This window comes from Fundulus heteroclitus, chromosome 19 (genome assembly GCF_011125445.2).
Source record: "Fundulus heteroclitus isolate FHET01 chromosome 19, MU-UCD_Fhet_4.1, whole genome shotgun sequence".
Taxonomy (NCBI): Eukaryota; Metazoa; Chordata; class Actinopteri; order Cyprinodontiformes; family Fundulidae; genus Fundulus; species Fundulus heteroclitus.
The window spans coordinates 23,825,600-23,852,127 of NC_046379.1; the positions used below are offsets into that span (position 1 = coordinate 23,825,600).

At 41.7% G+C, this 26,528-nt stretch overlaps 1 protein-coding gene across 2 annotated transcripts in view; it reads left to right on the forward strand.

Annotated features, from left to right (window-relative positions):
• sash1b (SAM and SH3 domain containing 1b) overlaps positions 1-26,528 on the forward strand; it is an 81,215-nt gene that overhangs the window by 39,172 nt on the left and 15,515 nt on the right. Inside the window, exons 1-4 of one of the 2 annotated variants that reach the window (XM_021320991.2) lie at positions 19,389-19,576; positions 23,093-23,221; positions 24,915-24,965; positions 25,420-25,469. In XM_021320991.2, the coding sequence (XP_021176666.2) occupies positions 23,177-23,221; positions 24,915-24,965; positions 25,420-25,469 (146 nt within the window). In that variant the 5' untranslated portion in view covers positions 19,389-19,576; positions 23,093-23,176. Of the gene's footprint in view, positions 1-19,388; positions 19,577-23,092; positions 23,222-24,914; positions 24,966-25,419; positions 25,470-26,528 lie in introns of those variants that run through there. The other variant, XM_012871531.3, reaches the window with a different exon arrangement.

A 26,528-nucleotide genomic window follows, 5' to 3' on the forward strand; every position in this document is an offset into this window, starting at 1 on the left:
AAAACATTAACATTCAAAGGCAACTCTAAACAAGTAGGTGTTTAATCTTGATTTAAAGGAACTCAGGGTTTTAGCACTTTAAGTCTTGTGGGAGCTTGTTCCAGATAAATGGAGCATAGGAACTAAATGCTGCTTCTCCGCATTTGGTACTGGTTCTGGGTATGCAGAAGACCCGATGGTCTGGATGGTTGATAAAATGATGACAAGTCTGTGATGTATTTAGGTGCTAAGCCAATCGTTGATTTATAGACTAACAGAAGTATTTTAAAGTCTATTATCTGAGATACATGGGAGCCAGTGTAAGGACTTTAGAACTGGGGTGATGTGCTCTACTTTCTTAGTCTTAGTGAGGACGTGGGCAGCAGCGTTCTGGAGTCTATCACTACTCCCAGATTTCGGGTCTGATCAGTGGTTCCTAGCTGAAGCAACTTAAGCTGTGGGTTAACTTTTGATCTCTCAGCTATTGGTCCAAAAATGAGTGGTGATGTAGATCTGTGTCTCGTCTGCATAGTTATCGTAACTTATGATGCTTTTTATGATCTGAGCTGGTGGGAGCATGTAGATATTGAATAGGAGGAATTTATGATGTGGTTTCTGAATTAAAAATACCTACTCACACAAAACTTCCCTGTCCTTTTAAGTAGGATTTAAACCAGTCGAGTCCATGGTGACTGCACTCTCACAGTGTGGAGTCGCCTGTAATATAAATAAGGGAAGGTAGGCTAGAAGAAATACTTTTAATTCTTCTTCTTAAAGATAAATATTCACTGCTAGAGTCGGTTGAGCAGAGCATTACAGAAATTGAAATTTATCCATAAAAAAACCCTCATTTGGGCATTTCTGAGAAAAAAGTATTTTTAATATTTCTGTTATATGCAGTCATGATGAAACATGAAGAAAAGCCTCATTAAACTTTTGAGTTTTATGTGACTCAGCATAATAAAAATCTAGTCCTTTTTGTGGCACTAGTAGTCTTTATTGGAAAGTAGGCTGACAAGAAATGGGGTTCAGAGAGAGGGGGAAGACATGCAGGAAAGCTCCACGGGTCGGGACTCGAACTCGGGATGGCCACGTCAAGGACTGAGGCTGTGAGAAAGAAATGGAAAACATTTAAAACAAACCACCAATCTTCTCAGTTTTGGATCAAGTTCACCCCCTGCTCAGACCTTGCTATTTTCAGGGAAATTGCAAAAAATGCAAGAGCTCAATCAAAACTCTAGAAGCTTCAGTTAGCATGTTAAAACTTAAAGTTTACGACAGAAAGGGTTTGGAAATGTACAGAACAGTGTGGCTAATGTGGAAAGGTTGCCAAGAGATAGCCTCCTGTCTTCTCCCTGAAAAGAGCATAACAGCACAATTTATGTTTGCTGGATCTGAATCAAGCACAAGACTTCAGGAGCAAGGTCAAAACTCCCCTACGGTGGTGTGATGGACCGTCTTACAGAAAGTAAATACTTTAGGCTATTACTACTAAAGGTCGTTCCATACAGTATTAAACCATAGGGGTTACTTACTTTTTCTCTGCAGTTTTTCTCTTTTTGGTTCATCTTTGAGCAATAATGCAATGAGCCTGTTGTGTATGTTGCTATGCTATAGTTATACATTTAAATAGTTTTAAAGCGTCACTAAAAGTGAATCATTCTTGCTCTTTTCTGAAACACAAAACGATGGAATTGAAAAAGGCTTTTATTTTTCTAGAACATGTTGACATAACGCTGAACAATTGTGTTGTTTTGAAGTCTCTTAGCTCCGTATAACAAAACCTAAGCAGTGCAGTTCTATTTTAAACCTGAAACAGGGGTTTCCCACTAGAACATGGAAATGTTTCACGCGTGACAAACAACGCTGTGCTTTTGGGATGACTGCTGTTTTACTTCAACTCTGCTGTTGAAACATGGCAAACATGAGAAAGAGGATGTAGGTGTCCTGGTGATGGCTGTGATAGGGAAACTCCAGAGAATTGCAGACGGTGCAGATCGGTGAGAAATGACGGGAAGCTGCGCGACAGGTATTGTACGTGTTCGACCTGCAGGATGGACAAAAAAAATACAAAACAAACACCTATGACCTATTGCTTCAGGAACAGATGACCTTCCTGTAACATTTTATCAGGCAAGGATGTCCATTATGAAAGGAGTACTTGGAAACTGACCCATTTATATGTTGCTATCTAATTCTTAAATAGGTGAATTAAAGCTAGAGATTTTTGTTCAGAACGCTGCTGCCTGTCTTTTAACCGGTGCACGCATATGGAGCCAAATCAGAGACGGCTTGCAGCGATATTGAAAAGAGATTTGGCATCGTAATATCGAATATTGAAAATTCAAACATTGAAAAATACAAACAATGAAAAGTCAAACATTGTTAGAAAGTAAAAACTTATGATATTCTCATTTTATGCTGCATCTTTTTTTTTTAATGAGAGATGTTTTCATTGTCACTGCAGAGTTCCTTCAGGTACCATCTGCCGTCGGGGGCGGGGCTAAATTGAAGCCCCCTTCACGGGCCTTCCGTTTTTCCTGTGCTGGATATAAAAAGATATCCGAGGAACTAAGAAACTTAATCAGCAGTGTTCAAACTCAAATTTAGAAGTTGAAAATGAAGGATTCTGTTTAAACCAAATCACGGTCAGGTAGACCAACAAAAATATAAGCATCAACTGCCAGGAAGATTATTCGTGATGCAAAGAAAAACCCACAAATAGCTTCAGGTGAAATGCAGAACTCTCTGGGGGGGATAGGTGTGGCTGTTTCAAGATGGTCAATAAGGAAGCCCTTAGAGAATAATGGGTTGCATGGTCAAGTTGCTAGAAGAAAGTGAATACTATGCAAATGCCACAAAGTATCCTGCTGACGATATGCCAAACAGCATAGAGACATGCCTCAACAAAGTTTGGAAAGATGAGACCAGAATCTAGAGAGGAATCAATGAAAGGTACACACTGAGGTGGATTGCTGATTTTTGGGGGGATGTGTGAGCTACAAAAGCAGAGTAACCTGGTCAAAATTGACAACGATCCAAAACCCGAGGCCAAGTCAACCGACCTCTCATTGGCTCCGTCAGCACAAAGTGAAGGTTCTGGAGTGGCCATCTCAGTCTCCTGACCTCAATATCACTGAGCCACTCTGGGGAGTTCTCAAACGTGCAGTTTATGCAAGACAGCCTAGGAAATTACAGGAACTAGCGAACAATGAGCAGCTTTACCATCAGCAGACCAGGAGTGGCTAATCAGGAGGACAGGGACAATTCCCGGTGGGCTAGTCTAATATTTGGGCCACAGGGGCCATTGTTCCCTTTTTTCTTTTTTTGGGCCACTGTTCCTTCATGACACTGTAGAGTGGATCCCGTACGCTTCGCTGTCACCGCTATCCCTGGGCTGCCTCCGCCTCCACTGGCAGTTATTTTTGTTTTTCTTGACGTAACGTCAGAGCTTTTGGTCAACGGTGTTTGAAAGGTGTACAAGGAGCAAGGTGGCACTAAAATTAAAGAGGAAAGGTCTGAAAACTACGGTGGCCCTGAGGTGCAAAGCGCTACAACTTTAAGGAAAGCACTCCAACATTAATGAAAGCGCTACAACAATAAGGAAAGCACTCCAACTTTAAGGAAAGCACTCCAACATTAACAAAAATATTACAACATTAACAAAATCACTTCAACATTAACGAAAGCGCTACAACATTTAGGAAAGCGCTGCAACATTTAGGAAAGCGCTACAACATTAACAAACCGGAAGAGGTACGTCCCAGTGGGAGACCTAAGAAATCGCTGATTGGACTACAGCTCGTTTTTACTTTTGAACCGAAAGTTATTCTGACTTTACTGTGTTTTTTAAAACCATGAATGTTCTCGGTGATCCAAACCGTAAGATGCAGTCTAAAACGCCACTTAGTCTGTTTATAAGTTTCGCTTTTATTAATTATGCTTTTTTTTTTTACTACGTGCGCTGTGTTTCTGTACCTCAACGCTCTGGTCTGCTCCTCTCCCCTCCCTCCCCTCGGACCCAGGGGCTTTTATCAGCGGCAGCCTTATCACTACGTTTAATGTCTTTCCACTCCTACCAAAATGTCCTAATTAAAATCAATAGGAGAGTCCGTAGCTGTGTTTAATGCTATTTTCTTTTTAACGACACAGAACCAGTGGCGCTTCGGTGGGCGTGCTGCCTTGGCTTGAATTCAGGTGCGCAAAATTACGTTACAATTTAGGTGTGCACTTTTAAGGGTCATTTCAACAAGCTTGTAACATCGGAGCTTCAGTTCAGACCCAATATTCATTCTCTTCCCTCTAAAGGAGCCCTATACAGTCTTTATTTATGCTTTTCCCCCACTGGTATCCCTCGCGCGCAGCGCACCAGGGTAAAATAGAGCAGCTGCGGATCATGCGTAAAGACGCCCAACAACCCCCCCCCCCCCCCCCCCCCCCCCCCCCAGAAGCAGATTGTATGTTATCATAGTTGATAATGAAACTACAGCTTATCATTAATCTATCCATGTTGGTCTCATTTGTGAATGAGGCGGAGTTTGATCAAGCCTAAAAGGTCCAACATTTTCCCCTCAGCTGTAACCCTTAAAGCATGCAGGGCTGCGTCGTTCACGCTGCGTCTTTACGCATGATCCGCAGCTGCTCTATTTTACCCTGGTGCGCTGCGCGCGAGGGATAACAGTGGGGGGAAAGCATAAATAAAGACTGTATAGGGCTCCTTTAGAGGGAAGAGAATGAATATTCGGTCTGAACTGAAGCTCCGATGTTACAAGCTTGTTGAAATGACCCTTAAAAGTGCACACCTAAATTATATGTAACGTAATTTTGCGCACCTGAATTCAAGCCAAGGCAGCATGCCCACCGAAGCGCCTCTGGTTCTGTGTCGTTAAAAAGAAAATAGCATTAAACACAGCTACGGACTCTCCTATTGATTTTAATTAGGACATTTTGGTAGGAGTGGAGAGACATTAAACGTAGTGATAAGGCTGCCGCTGATAAAAGCCCCTGGGTCCGAGGGGAAGGAGGGGAGAGGAGCAGACCAGAGCGTTGAGGTACAGAAACACAGCGCACGTAGTAAAAAAAAAAGCATAATTAATAAAAGCGAAACTTATAAACAGACTAAGTGGCGTTTTAGACTGCATCTTACGGTTTGGATCACCGAGAACATTCATGGTTTTTAAAAACACAGTAAAGCCAGAATAACTTTCGGTTCAAAAGTAAAAACGAGCTGTAGTCCAATCAGCGATTTCTTAGGTCTCCCACTGGGACGTACCTCTTCCGGTTTGTTAATGTTGTAGCGCTTTCCTAAATGTTGTAGCGCTTTCCTTATTGTTGTAGCGCTTTGCACCTCAGGGCCACCGTAGAAAACAGCTGCTGCTAAATGTGCAAAAAATGGCAACTTTTTCAATACAATGAGATGAAAACAATAAAATGGGTAAGGAAAGATGTGGAACTCTGCCTGCAAACCCTCTTACAAATAAATTATCAAGTTATTGAATTTTGTTATGCTGTAGTGTATAATGTAATGTTATATAGTTTAAATGATAGTGTGATGCAACGCCACATAATTGGGAGTTTTTGTCTTGAAGCCCCTCAGAGTCAGAAGCAAGTTCCAGCAGCACCAAGTACCAGCCATGAGCCCACCAGTCCTGAGTGGGCATTAAGTGAATATTAGTATCAATATAACAAAGAGTATGGTGCTGATCTGTATGAATGGTGGCCTGAGATGTTAGATGATTCAGATTCATGAAACTGACCTGAGTTTATCTGATGTTTTTGTAATAAGGAGTGATTTAATTTGTCCTGAGAATTATGAACGTTTTCAAAAGAGTGGTGAACAATATGGACTTTAAATTTTATCACTATTTAAATTTACTGTGGTAATGTTGTGATAGTAATAAAAGACTATTTACAGCTTCTTGCACTTGCAGTCTTCTTCAGGTTACTTTGTGGCTGTGGCTGCATGTCAATTATTACCCAACAAGCACTAATACTGTCCTTAAAAATATTTAAAAATGTAACATATTAAAACAAAATTCAAAATATGTTTCATCAGGACTCTAGTTACATAAAGAAGTGAGATTTTTATTTATTACCAAACGGTACACAGTAACTGTATAAACAACAAACCAACAATGTTAGAATGGCAAAAATAACAATCCTGATCATACTGGCTGTTTTGGGGGGGGGGTTTCAGACACAAGAATTTGGATTTATCTTGACAATGATAAAAATCCAACTAATCACGATAAGGAATTTTTGACGATAATGATAAAACGATGCGGTAAAGGCCCAGCCCTATTTTAGAATGTGATTTGGTGTCAGAAGCAGAGCCAGTAGTGATGAGGGGATTGTTGCTGTTAGTATGGAAGAAACAGATGAGCTGTTGTACCAGAGCGTGAACAAACAAGCCTTCTATAGCTGCTTTCTATACCCAAACAATATCAGTGACCCGTTATATATGTTTTTAGTCATTAAAAGATAGTAAATACACAAAGCCCACAAGTGAAAGGGAATAGAATGAAATATGAAATAAATTTGCATTATTATTATTATTATTATTATTATTATTTAAATAATAATAGGTCTCTTAAGTTGGCTGGTCTGAGGCATGAAACTCCAGGGCTGAAAATGAGTCCCACTCCAGCCGTAACCATCAGAGAAAATAAAGAGTCACATCAACCATCAGACTCAAGACTCCAAGCTGTCATTGACGTTAAAGGGGGGAATACATTGTTCTACGAACTGTGGTATGTAGACTTTTGATCAGAGTCATTTGACTAGAAAACAAATGGCTTCAAACAACCACTAACCATGACTGGAAAAAGGTTTTTGTGTTATCGTGCATATTCTATGAAAAGAGACCAATAATCATTCATTCCGCCAGGGTATGTAAACTTATGAGAACTATAAATGTAACAAAATTGACCCTTTTTTCCCCCTCCATGGAGCTTTTGAGAGAAGCGTGATTGAAATCTCCAACGATGATCAGAAATGCATTAAGTGGATTTTGTGCCCTAGAAACTCTTGATTGGATTACCTTCAATTCAGCTTTGGCATAATGGTGTAAAAACAGACCTCCCCCTTTTGTGGATTTTAAGGACCAAAAACTTCTTAGAAATGCATATTATATATAGCACTTTCAGTGCGTACGCTTCCCCTTCACTGCTTCATCGTGTTTTCCACAGAAATATTCCTAACCTTTCTGCAACATGCCTACTGTTAGTGTAGCACCATTTTACCTGATTGTAAAATCGGAAATCCTCAGAAATAACTCTATTAGTATTTCAACCACTGTTGTTTTTCTAATAGACAGACATTCACTGTGATTATTTGTTGGTGATGATAAGCAAGGTAATGGCAGATTTTAGGCAGGTCATTGATGTGACTGTAAGATTTTTCTCAAGCACATCCCATAAGCTACTTTCTTGACCCCTGCTGTTGTAATCTCAAGAGTAAAAATGTTTTAGGCTGCTAGAAAGAAGGGTGGGCTTATTAAAGGATTAATAGGTTGTCCAACATCATTACTTGTGCAGAAATGTTTGAACCTAAGAAATATAGCTTTAATAGCTACTCTATATAGCAGCTACATCACCTTGTTACAATAGTCATACCTTTTGAACCTTTTTCCACATTTTTTCACATTACAACCATAAACTTGAGTGTATTTTATTTGGGATTCTGTGATAAACTGAAACAAAGTTGTGCATTATAAAGTGGAAGTAAATTCATGGTTTTCAACGCTTTTTATGGATGAAAAATCTGAAAAGTATGGCATGTATTTGTATTCAGTCTCGTTTGCTCAGATACTACTCAAAGTAAAACCAGGTGCTTTCAGCAGTCACTTAATTAGTAAATGGAGATTAGCTCTGTGTAATCTAATCTCAGCATAAATGCAGCTGTTCTGTGAAGGCCTCATGGGTTTGTTAGAGAACATTAGTGAATAAACAGCATCATGAAGAACAAGGAACACAGCAGACGGGTCAGAAAGTTGTGGTGAAGTTTAAAGTAGGTTTAGGTTATAATACCCTAAACCAGTGGTTCCCACAGTAGGGGGCATAGTGTAATTGTGGGGGGGGGCGGGCATGGTAGAAGTGGAAATGTTACAAATTTTGAGAAGTTATTTAAAAAAGATCTATTGATGGCCATGTTGAATTCAATTACACAGTGAAATAGACATTTAAACTTGAGACGATTACCCTTTAAAAGTGGTAGTTTTGTGATTTAAAGAAGATTGAAGTTTATTTTATTGTTATGTTCACCAAACATGCTAAGGGTATCGGGCCAAGACAATCCATGTTGAATATTCGTGATTTGAGGTCAGAGCAGTCAAGACGTGCTTCCCAGCGAACCATAAGAGCCATCCTAATAATCAGGACATGTCTGAAGGGGAAGAACGGGGCAACAATAGGTCTAATTATCCTGCCGTGTGAACCAGGCTTAACACTACACATCAATCTGACCACATAGTCTCCATTGTGAAACATGACGGTGGCAGCATCATGCTGTGGGAAACTCTTTTCTTTAGCAGAGACAGGGAAGCAGGTTGGAGAAGATGGGAGGAAAATAAACTGTTTGAGTTTTCAAAACTGGGGTGTAGGTTCACCTTCCAGCAGGACAACAGGCCTAAACATACAGCCAGAGCTTTTGTGGAATGACGCAGATGAAAATCTGTTCATGCGTTAAAAAGGTCCAGGCAAACTCCAGTCCTGAATCTTATTGAATGTAACTGGATGTCACGGAGGACCAAAGTTAGAGGCATAATCCACAACTGGAGAAAAAATGCAGCAGTGGTGAAGCTTTCCCAGGAAAGGCCAGTCAACCAAAATTAATCCAACAGCGCATCAACGATTCAGCCAGAAGGTCACAAAACGACCCAGAACAGCATCTAAGGCCCTGCAGGCTTCACTGCCTTGGTTAAGGTCAGAGTTCGTAACATAATAAGAGAGAGAGAAAGCGAGACTGGGCAAACATGGCCTCCATGTGGGAGTTTTAAGGAGAGAACCAGTGCTGACCCAATAGGAATACAATGGTCCATCTCATTTTGCCAATAAACCTCTTCATGATCCTCAAGACTGTTGGAAGGCGTGAGTCTCTTTTCATTCAAACCTAAACTAACGTGGTATTTCAGAAACAGACCATCAGTGTGACAGTCAAACATGGTGGTGGTAGTGTGAGGGCTGGACGACTGGCCTTAAATAACGGAAATAAGAATGTTGCTCTCCTGTTAGAAGGTCCTGCAGGAGAATGTGCAGCCATTAGTACAGGAAATTAAGCCCAGTCATCCTTTGGTTGTGCTGCAGAACAATGATGCCTCTGAATGACTGGAAAAAAGAGAAATATGTTAGCTTAGCCAGAGTCTAGACTTAAATCCAACACAGACAGTGTTTGGTGTGACCTTAAATACATTGTTCTACTCAAAAACCCTTTGTGTCTGAAATAAAGGGCCAAAATCACCCAGTGGTAATGTTAAAGACTCATTACTAGTGATCACAAACTCTTGATTCTGTCTATATTTGGCACATGGCCAGGTTGATTTGGCTAGCTTTTTTTTCCATCAATGAATGAAATCATCATTTGAAAATAGCTTTTTGCTATTTACTTATGCCATCTTTATCCGATACTTACATTTATTTGTTCTGAAACCTGCAAATGTGACAAAAAAGCACAAAAGAAGAAATTGCTAAGGAGGTAAACACTTCCAAAGCACTGTGTATGAAAAATCCCATCTGTCTCATGATGCGAGGTACTGAAAACCTAAAGTGTAACTGAACTGGATTTAAACGAGATATTTCCTCGTGCTGTTTTCTCCTAGTCGTAGATCATGCATGGCCGGCTGCAGTTAGTCCCTCAAAAGATGTTGTGGTGCTAAGGTGATTGCCCTTAAAGTGACATCCAAGGGCAGATGAACGGAGAGTTTGTTAGAGAGAAGTAAATTGAACTGGACAGGAACTCATGTCAGCAGCTCTTTTGGGATGTCTGTGGATGTGAAAAGGGCCGTGTGCTCTGAACGTTCAGAGTTCATCACTGCAGCGTGAAGATGGAGCACACCGAGAAATAGATCTTCAAGTAAATGTCACCCTCAGTGAAGCAGGGGTCATGGTTGGGTTAAAAAGCGACCACACGGTCTGAATAAGGATAAAAAAAATTCAGAGCCAAAAGAATAATCCTTGTGGCTTTATTATTGTTTTCTAACTATAATACTCTACAGATGTTACATAACAGCCTTTCTTATTGCCTTTTTAAATATCAAATCACTGCTCAGTTCTATGACAAAAGCAAAAGACAGTGCTGACAGTGGTCGCTCGAACAAACTCAAACTAGATCGCCGTTTCGCTTTACCTGTTTTCTGTACTTCTGAGCTCTTACCATGGGTACGTACACCGTTTATTCAAATGCTTTACTGATCATTTCTTGAGCTGTGTGTTTCCACACGAACCTATATGGCTGGAAATTCTGTGCAGTTTCTAAACGCACACCAAACGCTGATTCAGGTTTGGTGTGTCTCGGCCTAAATCTGGCTTTTAGGGAAGAGTGGCAAGAGAACAAGCTGCTGCTCAAAGAAAGGTAGAAGTCTCATTTGCTGTTTGCCACTAGCCATGTAGCTGACGCAGCATGGTGGCAGCAGCATCCCGCTGTGGGCCTTTTGTAAAGAACCTGCAAATTCTTTGTCTTGTAATGAGCAAAGCTGGTAGAGACACCCGGAAAGATATATGAAGAAAACCGCAGATCCTTTTCTATTCATTTCACAATTATGCACTACTTCGCGTTAGTCCAAATAAAAAAAACACCTTGAGGTTTGTGGTGGTAACGTGACAAAATGTGGGGGAAAAACAGTGAAGAGGTCTGAGTTCTTTTGGAAGGCGATGAGGCCTGAAGATTTGCAGGTTGGTAAGGCTCCTCCTAGTTGTTAAGCCATGGTGCCCTTGTAGTGCTTTTAAATCCTGGAGTTTGGGTTCAGTTGTTAAACTGGATTCATTCTTAGACCTTGACATGCCAGTAAAGTTAGGCGAGAAAGGGCTCTGACCTTGAGCTTGATTTTTATTGAATTAACTTCAAAGCATTCACTTCCCACCTCCCCGGTCATAGAATGGCCTCTTCGCCATTCCTCCTGATGCAAAGTGTTGGTATCTTTTGCTTCTGGCCTCTCAAATCCAGTCAGTTTATCCTTTGCGTGTTTTACCCCCAATAATGTTTCAAAAGAGAAGACTCCACAAGACTTCTCTCCCTGATTGGGCCAATTCACATCTCTCGCCAATTCACATGTTCTCTCACCTCCCCGACTGACCCCCACCCCCACCAGCTTGCATTTCATGATTGACAGCTCCCCTCGCCTCGGCGCAGGATCACTGGATGTTGCGGCCTTGCGAGGGGTGAGCCAGGCTGCCACTCCGATGCAGTCAGAAACGCTGCGAGCTGCCAGGCGTGTCTCGGGGGATCGCGGCACAGTCACACAAGGGTAATTACCCGAGCACTGGGGTGAGGGGCACATGAAGCGATTTCAGCACCTCCGAATTAAACACGGTCCACGGACTATGAACAATCCACAGGCTGCTTCACTTCAAGCCCCGTGCTATTCATAGAGCCTTTCAAAAGTAAAGACGCCGTTTGGTTTCTAGGTGTGAATTGTGTTGAATTTAGAGGAGGACGGGGTCTCTGGGTTTGTTTCCAGCCTTGCTAAATTAAACATGCTCCAAGGAATTGGAACAATCTGCATGCCACCCAGACTGCAAACACTGCCATCCAGAGGGGATTTAGCTTACGGAGGATTTCAGTCTGTGCCATTTGAATTCAATTTACCATTTGATCTTTGAATTAAGCATGCTTCAAGGCATTGGAGACATTTCAAAGCAGCTTCAAAACAATCTACAGGCTGATTGATGGAAGCGGCTCCACATATTCTTCAGGTACTGAACGTGATGCCTGTTACAGCTGAGACCTTCACGATTCTGTTGTAGCTCTCAGAAGTGTACAGACCCTTTAAAAAAAGCTTCAGATTCTGAAAAATTACACAAATCATTTAAAAATTTTCCACTTTTTATGTGACGTTTGTCCTGTACTACCAAACAAATATCTGAGGAGAAGAACATGTAACCTGGCCTCACCGTTAAAATATTACTTTGTAGAAGCTCCTTTTTAATTCACTTTTAACTTTCAGTCTCCTATATGGGACAGTCACCACCACATAAGTGACACACCAACACTTTAGAATACAATAAATTTATTCATCTGTGCATTCATCCAATTTACCGTCAAGATGATGCTGCGTTCAAGATGACTCCGAAACATTTGCGTCAAAATCTGCACAATTTAATCATCAGAATATGGGAAAATGTACATTTCAAGAGACATGCGGCACCCCCAATACATTCTGGCATTCATTAACCTGAATTAAAGTTTAGTTGTCCTTCTGGATTGTTTTTTTTTTTTCCAGTTGGTCATCTGCTAAAGCTATAGCTTGCATAGGGGTAACAATGTATCAAAACTGGTCTCACAGAGGGCGTGCTCCGATGGCGCAGGGGTAGTGAGCACAACCCATGTATGGAGGCATGCGGTTCTTGATGTGGCTGATCCGGGTTCGATTCCAGCCTGAGGTCCTTTACTGCAGGTACCCGTCAGCCTACTTAGTAAAAATGAGCCACTAGTGCCACAAAAAAACAGAAAAAGTATAGAAAAGTCTCATGGTGGAAGGGTATCATTCAGAAAATCTACCCAAACTAAGATTCTACACCGTTATATAGACCAGGGTTTCCCAAAATTATCAGCCTGCGACCCCCAAAATAATAGTGACAGAGACTGACAGGTGTCCCCTTTTGGCAGGTGGGAGTTTTTTTTATTTTGTGGGGGAGGGGTGAGAATAAAGTCATATCACTAGGAAAAAGTTGTAAAATTACCACAATATAGTTATATGTGTATTTTATATTTTTGCAAAAAGCGCAGCCTTCCCCCTGTGGTATAAGGAATGTTGAGCACCTTGTAAAGTCATACTTTGGTATCAATTTCATAAATAAGGAAATACTGAATCTTTTAGCACATCAGCAACAAATCATCTCGTGACTCAAAGGCGTTCCCCACTCTGGGAGCCCCTGATGTAGACCATGTGTATAAGGGAACATGCACTGAAAGGAAAAAAGTGAGAAAATGGTGACGTTAAAGGAACTGGGTAGTTTTGCCATAACTAAGATAAAGCGGAAACCGAGCAGGGAGGTTGCCAAGAGATCCACGGCTGTGGACCACTGAAAGAGTCCAGGTCAAGTTCTGCATAAGAGGTCCGTTGTATTCACCATATTTCTGGTCCGGGGAGAAGGACAGGAGTGGCGACCGCGCGGCTCTTCTGCCTGACTTGACTGATCCGTCAAGGTTCTCATTTCAACTGCAGTTTGCAAGATTTTTTGTTGTTTTTTGTTTCGAAAAATACCTTTTTGAGAAAATATTCACTTACCTCTGTGTTCGCCTGTTGGCACAGCCCACATCTACGCCACAGCCCCGCTTCTTCCCTTTGCCACACTGAGAGGAAAGAAATGATAGAAAAGCATTTGTAGCCTCAACTACTGATTCACTAAGATCTATTTTTAATTAATCTATTAAAGCCAAATTTGCCAGATTGAATCACAGTTAAGGTTACGGTAAAGCTGGAGTGCAGCTTATCCCTCTTGCCAGGCAATGAGAGTCAGGATAAACGTGAACAAGAGGTCAATGTTATTGTGTCATCATGGATTCAGGGAAGAGCAAAGCTTAAAGGAGCTATAAGTAAGATATTTCCTGTAAAATCAACCTTAATCATTGTCATTTATCACCCGGGTTGGAAGTAACATTCCCTATAAACAATCAGTCCTTATCATCCATCAACAATGTCTTAGTCATGTTTTTTTCTCGTTTCAAACCTAGAGGTACGGTCTGGAACAACTTTGGTTCAGAGTGCAGCCCGTGTTTACTTCCTGGTTCCTGAGCCAATCACATGAGAGTTCCCAGGGTTCCCAACACAAAGCGCAACATTTGGTATTTTATCTTGGCAAAAGAGCAGCAGCCTGCAAACATGGAAGCCAGTAAGAGAAGCAGACCAGAAATAGAACAGGATAAAACATCATAGACCGATCCTGTGGAAGCAAAACTTCACAACACCTAATTTAAAAACAGCACAATTAGATTGTTGTGATTGGCAAGCTGTTGTACCGGTTTGAGCCACAAGGTCTCAGTTCTAGTTATAGCTCCTTTAAAGAAAATATGTAATGTAGGACATTTATGTGAATGAGAGGAGTTGTATTTTCTGTTGTGTTTTTTTTAGCTGCACAGCAGCACAGTTGGTCGCACTGCTGCCTTGCAGCAAGAAGGTCCTGGGTTCAGCCCCCTGGGTCTGATATAACTGGCACAATTCCTAAAAGATACAACTGGCAAAAGCAAAATTGTGCATCATGATAAGTTTCTCTTATTTACATCAGTCCTGTGTTTCCAGCTAATGTGTAAAATCTCCATCAAGCCTGCTGATTGAATACTGAAGACAAAAGGTTTTTTTTTTTGTTTTTAATCTGCCTCCTGTCTGCCCTTTTAATCTTCTTAGGAGTTTCACTCCCGTCTGTTGTTAATCTGCTCCCTCGCTGGTCTCTGTTGGTGGTATGATCTCTATAGTTTGTAGCATGCCAGAAAACAATGAGAATCTATATAATCAGCTTTTTGAACTGTCTGTTTTATGCATCTTTCTGCAAAAAAGTACTTTTTTTTTTTAAACAGCATTTGGTATCTTTTTTGCCATTTTGTAATTTTTTTTCCCCATTCATACATCTTGATTCCCTGAGCCCTTAAATGGAACACAGTCTTTTTTTCTCGCTGAGGGAGATTTTGTGTTTTTGACAGGATGACGGTGGGAGGACAACTGATTGATGTGGACCTTACTAATGCAGTTCATACAAGGCCAGTTGTTCTCTGTGCCATCTGTGCATCTTTCAGCGCTGGTGTGCATGTTACAGTGCGACCCCTCTCATCAAACCTGCATTTGGGGCTTGTCAGAATCCACTTAACCACTCAGACATGAATGGTTGAGCTCCTCCACTGATCCTCTTTTTTTCCCCTCCAGGGGATCCTGGCGGTCTTGGCCCTCGGTGCTTTGGAATAGAAGTAAAGTCTTTCAGTGTCCCGTATCACTGCCGTCGTTTTAAACTGCTGACTGACTGTATAATAATCACATTCATGTAGAGGCTTTAGAAAAGCCTAACTGTTCAAGAAGGCAAAGAAATTATTCAGATTAAACACAGATTCTGACTTGAGATAGTTAAAGCTTCAGATGTGATCATATTATAACCACCGACATTAATGTAAATACACAAATGATGCATAATGTTGAAGTGGAAGAAAAGGGATAAAACTTAAATCTAATTAAAAATCTGAAAAGTGTGGCAGGTGTTTAATTGCCAGCATTTACCTCAATACTTCTCTGCAGCCACAAGTCCTGGTTTGGGCCTTGTTCTGCACCTGGATTTTACCTGGAGCTTGGACACTGGAGGTTGTTGTGGGCCCCGGCCCACTCACCGTGTGCCTCTTTGGCCTGGGGGGGGGGATGGGGCACTGCTCCCGTGCCTCGCTGACAACCTAACTCTGTGCGGGGCATATGGCTGCCCTGAGGTGATGCCTTGTTTCTGTCTGCCTGGGACTGGTGCGGCCTTCTGGAGGCAGGTCCACTGCACCCAACACAAAACACACTTGTTTCTGCACTTGTGCGCCCCGCCCCCACCCACACCAATAATCCAAATGGTTGAAGGTCATACAAACACGGGTCACTATCATATTAACCTGTATTAAATAAAGTCAGTCATGCAATTATGATTAGAAAATATTATCTTGGAAAAATCCTTTTAGTGGAGCCCTGGAACGTGTTGGCAACCAGGCTCCCTGAAATGCCTGTGAAAGGACATGTGAAGAAAAAAAATAATGTTCTATGCTTTTTTAAATACTTTCCCCTGCAAAAACGTGATGTGCACACAACCTTATATCGGCCCTTTCTGACACGTATTCACTCACCAACAGTATTATTACAGGTTTGGCTTTATAACTAGACCCGGACAGACGAATGCCTCCTGGTCCCTCGGCTGCCGAGCGCGGCCTCCTCTGGGATCAAAGCTCGGATGAGTGCTTACTTTGGCACAGGCCGATTCAGGAGACTTGACTGTGACAATAAAAACGGAGCCGGCTGACAGAGAGGATTGGCATCCATCTCCAGCCCTTCCTGTGCACGGAGGTGACGAGCAGCTCGCTGCTGTGTAGCCAGGCGGAAAACTGACCTTTCTGGCACGGGCTGCCTCGGCCCTTTGGCACTGTGCATCGAACGTGGCCCTCCACCGTCTCCTCCTCCACGCGTCTCTAGCTCAGCGCCCAGCTGGAGATCGAGCTTCTCGTTCAGACCGGGGTCAGGATACGCTTGCTGAAGAAAAACAATTAGAATTGTTACATCTCACCCCTTAATCTCTCGCTAATACTGCGAGGAAACAAGGTCGCCACCCTGAAACATAACGTATGCCTTAAGGATGTGTTAAAGGGCCCTTTTTCACATGAGGACTTGCACCTAATGTTAACACTGGAAGAAGATCCCACAGCTTTAGTCTCAGAGCATTCACTTTCACCTCAATCCTAAGTGTCTGCTTTACTTTCACCACACAATCATCGCCTCCTTCCCTCATCCCTGTGCACTCTGTAACCTGGGAGGGGGCATGTAGGTAACTATTTGCTACCATCTACTGGTGGTTTTTATTCATGTAAATGTATGCAGGTCAGTACTCAGCATCCAGACATTCGGATTACATACTGCTGGCCTGTTTCTTTGAAACTGTATCTTTTATTCATGGTTGTTTCCTCTGAGGTGGGGGTTAAAGAAAGAGAAGTAGGATGGGGTTTGTCTGGTAGCTGTTGTATAGGACCTGTGTTAATGTCAGTGTTAAATACAGGCAGGATAAAATAGAAATACATTTTGTAACGGTTTATGGAATTTATGACATCTGATTTAACACCAGGTCAGAAATTTGTGGTGGATTATACAATTCATTCAATATTTGATAAAAAAAAATACATGAATAATGTTAGTCCAAAAATAAGGTCATCCGCTGGTTGCACATCCTCTAAGAGGGTACATCAAAATCTCACGACACTATTGCAAGCACCTAGGTGTGTATTCCCAAAACGGCAAGAGTCAATCAGGCTACGATGAAACACATGATTCACAAAAGGGAAACGTTCAAGAGCGTTGACAGTCTTTCTGAAAGTGGACATGGCGACACTATGTCAACTTGTTGCTCAACGCTCCTCAGCGCTGAGCGAGCAATCTCAGAGAATACAAAGACAAAAAACAATGACTTTTTATAATAGTTTAGAATGATGGCTGCAAGGGATTATTCTTTGGACCGGCTTAGAAGCATTTGTGCCTGGGTACTCTCCAGTCAATCAGTTGACCACAAACTCGTCTTTTTACCAAAGTGTTACTGGGTTAGATGTGAAGCCATCTGTCTGCCAGCTGAAGCTTGGTGTAAATCTTGTCACTACGCCAAGCACAGAAAAAAACATGTAAACAGAAGATATGTTTCCCATGATGCAGTAAAGGTTCACCTACTAACCAAATTAAGACTTTGCCAGAGACCTTAAGAAAACCGGACAGAAAAGACTTCAAAACTTCAATAAACTGCAGCAGAATTGTAAAAGTAAGTGGATACAATTCCTCTACACAGGATGGATAAAGGGATTAATATTGTCATTTTACAACCTGTCCTTTTCAGTTGTCTGCTGGCTTATAGCTGCATTCACTTTTGTGTCCTAAATTGTGAAATATGTGGTTAAAAAAAAAAAAAATAAGGCCGCTTTAGAGCAGCTGTGATGGGAGCCGAAAGTTGCTGAAGAGTGGTTATGTTGTGTTTGGAACGCCAAACTCAGGAGCAACACCTCTGACTTCAATTTGCGTTCACAAGGTAAAGATTCATATAGGGATTTGTCCAGTGAGGGGCAGGAAGTCAGGAGAAATATTGTCTGAGAGCAGAAGCTTGCAGACTTAATAGACTCACTACACAGGCTTAAAAGTGCATCATGAGCCCAGTGTGTAATTCACCACAGTAAAAAATGTCTGCTTGTGTCAAAAACTGTAATTAAACATAATTCTGGCAGCATGCAGGTTCTGGTCCTGTTCCGACCAGTATCGTAACTCTGGTCTGGGCAGGGGCCTTTTTCTATTAACAACCATCTCACCAAACCGATGTAAATTAGTGAACCATGCAGTGGTTGTATGAAGCCTAACTGTAGTGAATGGAAGTAGCTGAAAGTCTCAGTTTAAACAGTTTAAGCGCACTGCAGTAATGTAGCTTATAAAGCATTATTTCGAGGGCACAATCTGTCATGCCACTTTAACTCTATACGTCCATCTGTATCTTTCTGCCAAGAAGATGTAATTTCACCCTAAGAATAATTTTCTAGCTCGTTATGTATTGGGTGGAACCATAATACTGATCCACAATTTATTTAGCTGAGACACTGAAGAAACAAGCTGCTGCAGACAGATCCACAGACAGCAGCAGATGTTTTATCACTGACAACAAAAAGGGAAAAAAAACATTTATTTATTTAGTTATCTGAATAGCTTCATGCTCACAAACAACGCCTCCATGGTCTGGCTGTCGAGCCACTGTAGCCATCTGTCAGCATTGTGTTGTGTCCTCATCCCTTAGGCTTCAGTTGTTCTTTCTGTTGAAGAAAAGTTTCCGATTGTTTCATAATCCTGGGGAGAAAACGGCTTTACCTTGAGAGAAGTGTTTTTTGGTTGAGTTCCTGTTCATCTGTTTACTTTTGGGAATCTCATCCACTTGCGTAAATCGTATTTTGGGAAAATAAGGCTTCTCACTCAATCCTGCGGTTCCAGACGACATTGTCCTCCGTATATGGCTGTGCCGTTCAGTCTTAGGTTCAGTCAAAGGCTCCTTATGAATCCAAACGTTGTTTTGAAATGACTTATCTCCTCAACAAGTGTGATTTAGTTCTCTTTCATACATTGACAATTTATAGGTTTTGTCTAGTTTAGTCTCTGACGTGCTGCTCTTGCATTTTATCCTTATTTTAGATAGAGAAAAAAAATTATCTGTCTCAAAAATTCAAGCCTACATACCTTTTGGCATGCTGTATATCGTACCTCATCATCGTCAAGGTTCTACAGTGAGGTAAAGGGAGAAACATCAGTGATTAACACAACATAAAACCTCTGCCCGCTTCTCCGCTGCAGACATAAAGGCGCAGTAACACTTCTCGTACACTGAAAGGTGGTAGTTTATTTGAAGAGCAGATCCGTGAGTCAGCCAGTTCCCTCGTGGGCCGCAGCTGGAGCGAGTCGAGGGCTCCACCCAGCTGCAACCAGCGTCATTTGTGGTTGCAAATTCCCCAACCTCCCCACAGCCAGACTGTCTAATTTATGCGTACTGGGCTCCCCTCTCCTCCCCTCCCCTGGCTTGCAGGATGCATTGTCCTCCGCTCTCCAAACTGAGTTAAGTTTCCAAAAGGAGCCCTTCGCTTAACAGAGCTGTGGGGGGACTAAAGAGACGCTGCTGGATCGCTGTTGTTGGCTGCCAGAAGCCTGTTTGTGGTGAGTGCATCTTTTTTATGTTTGCGCTGGAATGTGCCCTATACGGTGTGGTCAGGGGAGTCTTTGAAGAGATGTGGATTCTTATAACAGTGTGTTACAGAGCGGGACGTGTGTGTGATTTCTGACCTTTATGTGTGGATTTGATTCTGTCTTAGTTGTCAAAGGGTTGTCTTGTAAAATAATTCGCTAAGGAACTTATTTAACATCACTCTCTAGTAATAAAAGTCATAATCCGCTCCAGTACAGGAGCTCTTTCACTTTGAGACATCTTTGACGAAGGAGGGGATCAAGCAAAAATCGAAAAAGCCGGCCCTGCATGTGTCCAGACGTGGCATTCCTTACGTTTCTTATGACGAATCTTAACTTTTAGTTTTGGTCCCTCTTGGTGTCCATATTCAGTCTAAACCTTCTTTTTAAACTGAACCCAGGAACGGAGACTCTAACAAGGGTAAAAGGATTTGCTGATGCTTTGGCCTGGTTTGCTGAAGACGAGTCAGATGAGCTGTAAAAACACTCACGCCCTGGACCCCCGGGGCACGCGGATCTTTTGTTTCTCTGTGTGATGCTGAGAAATGTGACACCGCGCTCCTCTCTTCAAGCCTCTGTTTTTGAAGTGTCACGCTGCAGCCTTGGCCCAAAACACCGATTGTTTGCAGACGGGAGGCGGAAAAAAAGAAGGCTCGGACTGAAAGGAGCAGTCAAAGCCGGAGTTCGGGCCCCGTTGTTTGTTTTTCTGTATGCACATCCATCTGTAATGGGGGGGGGGTATACACTCCCAAGCCATGTCCAATAGGCACCGTGGCTGCTGCGATATCATGTGGCTGTGGTACAAGGGGCTGTTTATGTGAAGCGGTGGCAGCTGGAGGCAGAAGAGTGGCTGCAGCCAGGCACAGCTTCTTCCTCGCTCTCGGGTCTTATTTATTGAGAGCATGAGAGGCAGCCAGGATTTTTCAGGCCATTTCAAACCAGGGTTCATGCTACTGTAATGAATGGGCCCCCTTATCTGGACAGTTGGACCAGTCACAGATTGACATGACACGGGGCGAGGGTGTCCAGAGTGTCGCTTTTCACTGCAGAGGGCCGTTCTCGGCAGGAAGATTTGCATAACGTCAGGGTAAGGCACGGGAGATGCACCATGATAAACTGTGCAGCGGTTTATGAGCATAGTAGCTGCTTATTACAGACCCAGCATGTTTGTGTGCTCAGCTCTAACTGCACGAGGGAAGGGAAGTTTTTATTTTATTTTCCCTTTCTTTTTTTCTTTTTTTTTTTTTGGTGTTTGACCTCATTTCAACTTATGAGCCTCCCGTTTTGTTATATTTTTCAGCAGAAAATTGAAAGTTTTCCCTTGAAAACTTTCAAGTTTAGAAAGTGGTCAGCAGGTCAAATAGAAAAAGTATCCGTTTCATTGAATGCATCAAAACTATGAACTTCAGACTGTAAAGTCATCAATCACCAGAATGTACTTCGATGCACCTTTTTTTAACTTTAAATTTAAAATAAAGGTTTGGGACAGATGTGTGGATGCACTGATTAGGATAATTGTTTAACTTTTAATTTCAGGCTTGAATCAGTATGAATGAAGAAAATGAAGCATGGGAAAATATTTGTACTTCATCCCATTTTCTAAAAGTTCCTTACTTCTGTCCTTCCTTTCTTCCTTCCTGGCATCAAACCTCGCATCCACAAGTATTGGCATTTCTAATAAAATGTTTAAAATAGGCCAAAAATGAATCAGTTTATTATCACAATGACTTAATCTTACACTGAAAATTGCTTTAAAAGTTCCAACTTGTAATCTGAGTGTGTGGAGAGTTAGTGATACCCCCGGCATTCTCTTGCAGAAGTGTTTCCTTTGATTTATACTTATTTTAAGTCGATGAAAGCTTCTAGAAACACTAGTAACCGAGAAATTTCTGTTGTCCTAAGGTATAAATGTGATGTGATACAGATGATAATTTCCTCTAGCTACTGGTTCATCTTGTCACCGAGAACAACAAGCAGGATGTTTAAGGTTGTAAAAATGTCTCCAAAGCTCTCTGTTAGAAAACAGCAGCGTGTGTGCGTGTGTGTGTGTGGTGGGGGGGGGGTAGACTGGACGGAGACCAACCGGTTGTTTGGGAGGGATGCCAGAACAAAGCATTTTTCTGTCCTACCATCATAAATGTAAACATGTGCAGTTTGCTGACATTAACTGGAACGGTGTGCTACGATGAGATAAAACTAAGCTTTTCAGTAACAAACCATCCAGCTGATTTTGGCGTTAAACATTCTTAAACTCGGAGCAGTTTTGATATGACTTGTTGATATGTTCATAACATATTTTAGTGCAGACACTTGTCCAACAGGCTAGCTCCTCTGTAACCTTATAATTTTTCTTTAAAAGCCATGAAATTTAATGGCTTGTGTTTCAGCTGCTGTCTGCACAGCTTTCCCCCCACTGACAGCCATCTGAGGACAGCATATAGACAGGAGCTGGACGTCGTTTTAGAAGGAGAAAAATCAGACGAGGAAGGCCTAGATTTGTTAAACCGGCAAAATAAACTGGGTGTCCTGTATTACGGTATTTCATGACGTGCAAATGATAATAATAGATTTGTTGAAATTGGCTACCCAAATTCTGGTTACGCATCTTGCTGAGGGTGTGACCAACATGAAATTGCAGACCGTCCATCCACAAAAGGTTTCAGGAGTTGAATAAAAAAAAGTTGATTTTTACAGTCGGATCAAGAGCAGCCGGATGGAAATGAAATCAGAATTGTAAGAAAAACTGGAAATCCGTATCAACCAGTGACATTTTTCATTAATGGGAGTTTTAAAAACCGTGATGCCATAAATACCGTATTTTATGCATCAACCGGAATGAGCATGTTCTAAAGAAGATAAACATTTTATTTTATGAAATTAGAATTTTGGCCTGTTAAGATACACATTGATATTAATGAAAACATTTTCACAGCACTGCTAGATTAAACAATTCTCACGCAGTGCTCTCCTTAAAAAAACGGTGAGTTGAAGGAAGCTGAACGGAGGTTACATCCAGGAGTACGTGTTCTGTACCAGGACCAAACTGGCCGAGTGCCTCCAACCTCTCGTGATTTCCGGTAGACTAATCCGTGGCCTCTGGAGTCCAGTCTCGATGACTTGGAGAGCGGAGTTGAGCATGGAACCTGCGTCACACGGTGCCTCTCCTGCCCCCGCAGGGGTCACCTCTGAGGAGGGAAGGGATCACTAGAGCAGGAAGATGACAGGCTGGTGAAAACACAGGCAGTGTCACAGCTGGATGCCCCCCCCCCGGGGGGCTTTTGCTCTCCTGGTGCTTTATCTCTCCTGCTTCCTGCTTGTTTGTGTTGTCACTGACGGTGCGAGAAATCTCAAACAATGGCTTATCATGCGCGTGGCTGAGAGGGGTCTCCCTGCTGTTTTCGGGACCCTGCTCAGCGTTCACAGGACGCTTTGTTCCTCTGTATGTCTCTGTGTTTTCTGTCGTGACATCTGTGCCGGTATCTCTTGCAGGATGGCTCTGTGGGGAACCTTGATAACCTCGCTCAGGAGTACTCCCAGTACTACGGCACCTCCCTCAGCGACGTGTGCGAGAGGATGGAGGAGCTACGGAAACGCAAATTAGTGCAAGAGATGGAGCTGGTGAGGAACAGGCAGCCGTTTGCTACAGCATGCTTTAATATAGTGTTTTGTTTTTAAGTTTGACATCACTGGAAGGTATGCTTTGGTAGCCAAGAAGATTAAATGTCCTTCTCAGTATAAATATACAGCCTAAAGCAGAAATCTGCAGCTTATTGTAAACACCAGAAGCCTCAATCACATGTTTTGTGTATCCAGGGTTCACCTAGAAACTCGAGAGTGGTGTTTATTTTTCTCACGTGCAGTGACTCAAAAACGTGGGCACAATCCTGTTTAAAATGTGTTGGGGGTTTTTTATGCAAAAGTAAATCAGAATAAAACAATTTAAACCCTTTTCCATCTTCGTTGTGGCATTTAGCCTGTATGTTTTAAATAACTAAATCTTTCAGAGAGGCAAATGTAAAAAAAAAACACTTGAAATATTTTTTTCTCTGATCATTGTGTGCAGTCTTAAACTAATACTGTTGAAGCAGCTTTTCATTAAATAACATTTAATGTCCTTTAGAATACCTTAACAATGGTTGTAATATTTACCCACTCTAGCTCGCTAAAGTTTTCCAACCCCATCGGCTTGTGAGGACATCTCTTGTCCAAAGCCCATTTCAGGTGGCCCCACAGTAATTCTGTCAGATTAAGTTCTGAACTTGGACTAGGCCGTTCCAAAACTTTTAGTTTTTGTCCATTGAAGCCATTTAGTTTTTAATTAGGATGCATGCTTTGAATGATTTTTATGCTGAAGGTGAAATCCCTCTTCAGCTTTCCAGAAGACACCTTAAGGTTTTTAGTTAATCACTTTTGACAATATCCTCAATTCCATCCTCAGATCCGTAACCCCACGACGTGATGCCGCTCCCTGGCCATGTTTCACAACATGTTTTGTAATGAAAACGTTTTTTTGTCTCAAATATAGGCCTTGTGGCCCAAAGGTTCAAGACACCGACATAATTTCCAACTAGGGTTGGGCAGATTTTAGACGGGACTGCAGGATTTCTATAAAAGAAAAGAAGGCAGACAAAGAACGCAACCAGAACACTTATTCACAAAATCACAAACGTCTTCTGTCTTAAAATATCGATGAAAGTCTTTACTGTCCCTCAGTAAATACAAAAAAACAGTATGAGGCAGGGGTATCCTTCCCCTGACTGATACCATAGTACGGTGAGATCATTTTTATCCTTGGTAAACTATCCCCGAATTATGGTTTTAGTAAAATGATCCAAAAGGAACAAATACTAACAAAGAAAGAAAATCCTGCTACACTTCACTGTGTCAACAGGCATTAACTAAAGAACACTGAACGCTAAATGGCTCAAAAGTACTTAAGAGCATGCACATTTATAAAATCAGACATTTTTCCCCAAAAGTATTTTATTTTCTGCTTTAACTGTAGACAAGTGCCAACTTAAGGTGGAAAAAGGGACATAAAACTGGCCTTTTATCAGACACACATACTCTTTCCATGACCACTGTAATTGTAGCATTAGGTTAAAAACCTTTTCACCACACCAACTGCCCACACATGTTGAAGTAAAACAAAAAGCTTCAAAGGTCTCTGTTAAAGCTCAGGAGCAAATAAACAGTCTTTAAAGCAACGCTCTGAATATGATGACCGGCCATGTCAGCCCGATGAACCTTATACCAAGCATTTCATTACGAGGACGCTGTCATTTACTCCTCCGCTTCCACTGTGTTTCAGGGAAAGCTTGACTCAGCGGCCACATCGCCACACCTCCGCTCTCAGATCCAGGTGAGTGTCCGGCTCGCAGTGTGCCAGACCCCAGGAGGAAGCCGCTTCCTGTTCTGTGCGTCAGCAAAAAAGCCTTGATATGAGGCTGGGAGCATGCGCTTAGTCATGATTATCACAGAGGAAAGCAATGCGATAAGCCACAAAGTAACAGCTGACTGACCGGGATGCCGAAAAACTGTCCTTGAAACTGGGCTTTCGCACTGTTACAGATGCTAAAAATAAGGAGGAATGTAAGAATTACGATTTCATTGCTGCCAGAGCAGCACATTTGCTGTCTGTGGCTGGAGATTGCTGCTGGTTCAAATAACAACCTATGACGCAAACACTACTTTTATTATCTCCTGGTGGCCTTACGTTTCCAGGATTCAGGAAAGACTTTAAACCGTGCACAGATCTTTAACTGAGTGTTGCATTTAATATTTGTGTGCTACTCCATTGATTCTCCTCTCTTTAGGAATCTCTTGGACTCAGCAGTGGCACATCGACTCCAGAGACTGAGAGAAGGTAAAAAAAAACAAAAAAACAAATTGTTCTCTCAGTAAATAGTGATTCAAAAATGTAATGTATAGTTTGAATCTACTTCTTTAGGCTGAGGCCTGATTGGCCTTCCTGCCACATGCACTTCCTCCACTTCCTGGTGACCCCCAGTCACACTTAGAAAGCATTTCTGTGTAACCCTCACACTTCCTTCCTTCCCGCTATTGTGTCTTTCGAAGGCTTTAATGGATTACTCATATTTTGTCATTTGAAAGGTGAATCAGATAAATAAAAATGATATAGGTGATGACTAATGCCAAATCAGCATGATGAATGGATTAGGATTGTTAAACGGAGAAAGCATTTCCCAAAAAGTCCAATAAATATTCGTTTTTTTCACACATTATTCTGTCTATTATTAGGTGCCTGTTTCTGGAAAGGGTTATAGGACACCAAAGTGTATTTCTGTTATTGAGGTTTCCACCACCAGAAAACCTCATACTGCCCTCTAGTGGGTTAAAGGTTTTTTTTTGCAAAAAGCACATACGCCTCAAAAATAACTTCTCTTTTTTTTTTTTTTATATAAGGTCAAAAATCTTTTCTTTTACAGTGTATTTGTTTTCTCTCTTCTTTCGCAAATTATAGTAAAAAATCGATTTAATTCACCACAGTTTTCTTACTTGTATAATAAATCAAGTGAAACAATTTCCTGTGATAAATGTGTGACATATTTGAAATTTTAGTAGTCATAAGTAGCTGGGCAGGATAATTAGATCTATAGTTGTCCGTCTCCTTTCCTCAACTATAAATGTTTATCTCGGGCTAAAATAAAACTATTTAGTGTGTAAATGTAATGTGCTGTAGAGCTAGAAAGCAGCCCTTTTGGACCAGTGATTAGGAATGTTGTAATATATCATGTAATATAAACAAAGCATCCTTTTTTTCAAGCAGGGAATAATAAAGTTAAACATTTCTAATAAAGAACTAATTCATCCATCCATCCATCCATCCATCCATCCATTTTCCTACACGCTTTATTTATCCCTCATGGGGTCCCAAGGGTTGCTGGTGCCTATCTCCAACAAT